The sequence below is a fragment of the Melospiza melodia genome, chromosome 11, assembly GCF_035770615.1.
Source record: "Melospiza melodia melodia isolate bMelMel2 chromosome 11, bMelMel2.pri, whole genome shotgun sequence".
Lineage (NCBI taxonomy): Eukaryota > Metazoa > Chordata > Aves > Passeriformes > Passerellidae > Melospiza > Melospiza melodia.
In genome coordinates, this window is record NC_086204.1 from 11,236,260 (window position 1) to 11,242,477 (window position 6,218).

General features: G+C 37.9%; 1 protein-coding gene across 1 annotated transcript in view; it reads left to right on the forward strand.

The window, feature by feature from the left end:
• VAV3 (vav guanine nucleotide exchange factor 3) overlaps positions 1–3,695 on the forward strand; it is a 148,537-nt gene extending 144,842 nt beyond the window's left edge. The window contains exon 27 of the mRNA XM_063165577.1: positions 1,215–3,695. Coding sequence (XP_063021647.1) covers positions 1,215–1,256 — 42 coding nt within the window. The 3' untranslated portion in view covers positions 1,257–3,695. The remainder of the gene's footprint in view (positions 1–1,214) is intronic.
• Positions 3,696–6,218: the final 2,523 nt, after the last annotated feature.

A 6,218-nucleotide genomic window follows, 5' to 3' on the forward strand; every position in this document is an offset into this window, starting at 1 on the left:
TTGGTTATTTAATGTGACCTAGCAGGCTGAATATTTGGGCTGGGTTATATGTTTGGAAAATAACCAGGATTAATAGCACTGCTACAGTTGACCTTTCTTGAACTGTTTTGCACACAGATACTTGGGGTCAGGTTCCTGGTGCTGTGGAGCTCTCTTTAGCACTTTACCACAGAATGATTTCCCACATCTTTCTGCCAGAACACAATGCAGTGGAACCAACCACCTTTTTATAGAAGACTGCTGCTTTGATCTCTAGGAATGTGGCCCAGATGAAGTGACACATTTAGCAGGGATTTTTATGAACTCACTTTACACCCTGCTCTGAGACTTGGAAGTGAAGTTTCACTTTTGACCTATAAAGGGTTTACTGTTTCAATCTTAGTTTACTGCCTTATAATGCAGATTAGTCAGAAGCATTTGAGACTGCTGTTTCCATGTTTAAAATGCTGAGTTCAGGGTCAAGGGATGTGAGGTAGAAGAATGTAAATTGTCTGAAGCTGGAAATGATGGTTGCAAGTGCAGTTGAAGTGAATGTCCAGACTTACTGCTTTATGCAATTTGGAGAATCTTTTTTATTGTGTACATGAGCTTGGTTATGTTAAAGTTAAATGGTTTCAACTTTTTAAATAGTCAATTAGACCAGAAGAAATAGGGAAGCAGAAGAAATACCCATTGTGCTATATACATTTTACATGTGAAGAAAGCTGAACAACTCCCTGTAATGCAGCTGCCCACATTCTAACAGATGCCCTGTTAAGTGCTGGCATTCCTTGGTGACTTTCATAGCCTGGACTTGACATTATAAATTTACCTCTGGAGATATTTTGGCAAGGTAGTCTAAAAATTTATGCAGTCACCCCTTCTAGTCATGCTCTAGGTTTGGTTTTGAGTTCTTTCATGCATGTTAAATTGACTTTGGGTATAAAGAAGTCTGAAGAAACCTAAAGCAAATACATAAAATAAGAAATATATGACATTGTGTCACTGTATGTCTTACATGAATCTTATTTGACACATGAATAGTTTCAGAATGTAGATAACTTTATAACTTCTGAAGTGTAGGACACTAGACTCTACTGTCTTTATCTTTGTAATCTTTTTAATATATGTACAGAACAGACCCACCCTTGCTGTGCCTAGGACAGCCATTAACAAAAAACAAAAAACTCTTGTGCATCTCATGTATTATTTTGTTTTGCTTTTCCCCTTTTTAGGTGGGCTGGTTTCCATCAACTTATGTTGAAGAGGACGAATGAATTAAAAACTATCTTCTGCTGACCAGCAGTTTCAGGGATTGTAAAAATTTATATCTTCAATGTGGTATTGGTCTTGTTAAGTATTTAAACAGCAACACTTTTGCCTGTCTGAACCTTCCAGTCTTAATGTTGGGATTTATACAGAAGTTTGGGCTGACAGATTATTACCTTCCCCAGAGCTGTGCAAGAAAGAAGCTGCCAGTTTGCCATCACTGGGGATCAGTACAAAGTCCAACCCTCACCTTCCCAGAAGATCTCTGGAAAACAAAATTCTTTGTTCCTTTGCATTTCACCCTGTACTACACCATGAGTACAAGCAATGGCTGAATATTTAACATTTCTCTTTCAGCTAACATCTGTGATGGTACAAGGAGATGAAGGCTTCTTATTTCTTATCACTGCATGCAGAAAACAAATTTCAATCATTCCAGTGGGCATAAAGTATAGTCAGTAGACTTGTCTTGAGACATCAAACTACTTTACTTATCAGCTTACAAACCATTTTAAACTCACAAAAACATTCTGAAGAAATGTATAGTAAATATGAGTAGCATTCATACATATGTAATTACTTAACTGGCTACTTTGAGGTCCTGCCTAGATCTTCTAACAATCTGTTTAAAGACATTCTAAAAAGGTGTAGTGATGTGGTATTGCTTTAAAAAACATTCACAAAGTGGAATAGTGTGATCCTTTATTGTCAACTCAAGCCTTTTTATGTGAGGTTTTTCATTTAAGCAGCTGACAATAAAAGTGCAGCTGGGGGATAGTCATGACAAGATGAGCTGAAAGTTTTCAGCAATAACATTAAATAAATATTGCAGACTTATTCTGAAGGAGAAAATACTAATGCAAGATGATGTCATTTCTCAAGAACAAAAGTGTTTATCTTAACCTTTTGATTGACTTAGATGAGCTTCAATGCTTTCAATTCAGTACTGTCTTTTCCTAGTTATACAGGAGTTTCTATCACCTTTTGTGAATGCAAATGGAACTTGCAAACTTCCTTCTGCCCTTTCCTTTCTTGTTGCCTGAGATGTCAATGGCAGTTCAATGAGGGAGTTGTCTTGTTGCAGTGTTCTGAGCATCCCCAAATGTGTCTAGCTTAGCCAGCATGAAAGACCAGGCCTTGTAAAGTGGTGTCCACTGCTTGGTGAGGCAGTGTTTACTGTAATTTTGAAGAGTTAGAAATGTAGTTACAAGCTAAAATAAATGTGGATGATGTCTTCAGATATTCAGTTCTAGATATTTAAGTAATGTCACTTGAAAACTTGAAAGAAAATCAAGCTCTTAAATGAAGATAATTCATCCTGTCCTACATCCTCTCTTTTGCCTGTTCTCTTTTTCTGCTGGCATCTTAAAGTTAGTGTGCACTGTCACTGCACAATTTAACCCTGCAGTGCTGTCCCAGTCTACAAGCACCATAATGTCCACTATTTGTCCACAGAGCAGAATCTGCTAGTACATATTTGGGTTTTTCTTTGGCTACCCCCAGGATTCTTTGGTTCTTTCTGGCCTTTCCTGGCTATCAAGGAGAATCGAGCACAACACAGAGAGTTCCCAAAAACCCCTTCATCTCTGCAACTCTTACCCACCTGCCACACCTGGCAGGCAGTGCTGTGTGACCAGGGCAAGGGGAGGAGCTTCTCCTTAGCAACTTGAGAGATTCAGCCTTGCAGATGAAATTCTGCCCATGCTCTAACTTTTCAAGGATTTACCTCAAAATGATGTAAACTGTGATTGTGTTGAATACATTACTTGATGGAGTAATTCAGAGCATTTGTAAATATGTAGATGATGCATAAAAATTTTGTAAATGACGTGTACAGCAGCGTAGGCTAGAGTATGCAGTCTTTGATCATGTTTTGCCATGCAGTTTGATTGTCTGTTGTGAGCTTAATCCTATATTCCTTAAGGAGACAAAGATGATTCTTTCCCAGTTTTGCCTGCTTAAGGGGTAGAGGAGTAGGCTCTAGGTCTGTGAAGTGTTTAGTGCTTTACTGTCATATAGTTCTGAGACAAGGCAGTTAAATTCAGTATGAGTTGAAAAATATAGCAGTCATTTTCAACAGCTTGGCTTTAGAATAATTTTGAGTATTCTCTCCATCCTAAAAATGTTGTAAAGCTTTTAAGCAATTCCTGAGTCCAGTAGTCATCCTTTCAGAAGAATGAAAGCCATAGGTAAACTTTACTTTTGTGGTGTAAATCTGCATATCATTGTCTGTGTTTAATGCCCTGTATTGATTGAGTTAATGCTGCATCTTAAACTATATTTTGAGTACCAAAGACTTCCTAAATATTCTGGAGCATCTCTTTCATGTGCTGCTTTTATCTGTATGGAGTTGTTTTATGTCATGCAATAATGGAGTTACAGTACTTTAATTTGTACTATTTTGTAAATATGTTAAATATAATAAACTGGTTAATCTTTTTGTTTAATGATGTGTCAAAATGTGTAGTTTGCTACTGTGAAGGTTGTGCTTCATTTGTCTCACCACCTTCTCATTGTGAGAAGTTGATAATGGTTTGTTTTTGTCTCGAAGGTTTATATAATCCTTATTTAGCCGTAAAACTGAGCTGTCAATGTAAGTGGGATAGTACAGCTTTCCCTGAGAACTTTTTATTGTCAGGATAATATGACTTGTGCCAGGAAGGTGCTGAGGCTTCTTTGTTTGTTGTGGGTTTTTAAAAAATTTATTATATTTTTAGCTATATAGAATCAGTCATATACTATTGATTTTTGATATTTGTAGTTTTTTTGTTTGAAAAGAAGTTGTGCCTAAAAAGTTTGATGTGTAACTTGTCACAACAACATTTTTTCCACCTTCTTTTTTCTTTCTTTCTTGTATGTGAATTAACATATAAATTCAGACCAAATTGAACTCAGGTTTGAAAACAGTGTGTCTGATTTCATGGGCTACTTGATAACCTTTTTGTGATGTAGCCCATTCATGTGTTTTTTACAATGTAACATGCATTATTCATGTGTTTATAAAAATATTTCTGGACAGGTGAATTAACTCAGCAAGGACAGTGATGATTCAGTTGCAGTAGGTTTTTTTTGTGTCCTTTTCATTTTTCAGTAAGAGAGATTTTCTTGTGGAACTGCCCTTCTAACAGATAATTATTAAACCTAATGAGGCATTTACACATCTCTGCAGATGTAAGGCATAATTTTCCTGTCACCCATGAACATATCACATAACGAAGAGTCACACCTAATGTGGGATGCAAAAATGTGTCCCAATTAAATGCTCTTGTTAACAGTATCACACTCGGTCACAGACATTCTCTCCTTCCCTTGTATGTGAGATGTCCTCTGATGGGTGAGAAATTGAGAAAGCACTGTAATTAGGGCACAAGAGCCACTTGTGGCTGTGTTCTCAATAGTTTTTTCTTTTTCCATTGTAAGGCTTGGAAGCTTGAAAATCTCACCTAGGAAAAAATCTATCCTGACAATGAAAATTATGCCAACCAGAATTCCTTTCCCCTTTGCCTGTCAGGCAAGCCTGAGATGCTCTGAGAAGAAGAAAAGGACAATTCTTGAGGTTTTAGCCATTTATAAAGGGTAGACAGAGGTACATCTAGAAAGAGGTGGTGCTTGTTTATACAAAATACGCAAACTCAGACCCAGGTTTTGTTCTGTTGACTTTAATGTTCAGTTCAAGAGGATTTGTTTCTATTAATCCTTGTCTCCTTGCTGGAAACTGGGCTGCTGAGAGCCTTACATTACTATTTTCTCTGACATTCAAGTTGTTCTCTTCAGATCATGGCTTATTTCATTTGAGTGACAGAAGAAGCACTCTGTCCTCTCCGTTTTATTGCTGAGCACATATGACAGAGTATTTCTTTGGTTAGTTTGGGTCGTCTACTTCTTTGTGTCCTCCAAACTTCTGTTCACTGGGGGTCATGGCACAGAGTTAGGAATGGAAAACCTTGGTGGAGTGCAGTGCTGTCCAGCAAAGGCTGAGCCCTCAGTGTGTTGTCAACTCTGTTTTTGCTGCAGATGTAAAATGTGAGGCTGTAAGCGCCGGGATGATGGCAGTCAGCACCACCTGGGGCTCACCCAGCACAGGCATGAAGGGAGCTGCCAGGCAGGGATGCTCTGTGTGTGTATGTGTGTAATGCTCAGTCCTGTCCCAGGCTACCACAAGAAGCAGGAACCAAGCAGTGAAACACGCTGTGGGATTTTGGCTCTTTGCTCCATGTCCACTCTGTGGAGGAGGGGTGGTTTTGGGTAATTAGGCATCCTAAAGCTGTGAGATGAGATGTTAATCATATCCACTCTCTCACAAAACGCTGAAATGTATGATGCATACATAATTAGCAAAAAGAAATATAGAAAGGATTAAGCTTCAGAAATTGACTGCGGAAGGGTGATTCACTGCATTATCTCAGCAACTTCCTTTGAAGAACAAAGAGCCGTTTGTTTTTATAGCAAATGAAATTTGGGTTTCTAATTTAGTTTTATAATTCCTGATCTGCTGTAGTGTATTCTGCCCATTCATTATGAGGATATCTGCTGCTTACATGACTGTGAAGTTAGATTTTATTTAATAAGCCTCCTGGAACATTTAAGTTATTGGTGATTTTTTCTGGGTTCCACTTTTCTACCTGATAAATCTGCTTTTTGCAAAATATGTGAGTTCATTATAAAAGGTTGCAATCTGACCTTAGGCAAACTTACAGGTACAAAAAATGGCAGGTTCAGAGGTGGCTGTTTACCAAGGGGCATCAGGCTGGCTTGCTTCTTTCAGAGCTGTTTTTTTTTTTAATGATGATAGTGGCTTTGGGAAGAAAAGAAATAGAGAAGACTAGAAAACAAGAAGTAAAAAGTTGATGCCACATGATAAACAACCTGGTGTGTGGTAACTTTTCTAAATGATTGCCCAACATATTATATGTCTCTGGATACCATTGGATTGGAAACAGAAATTCTCTTATGTCACCATGTGGGAAAAC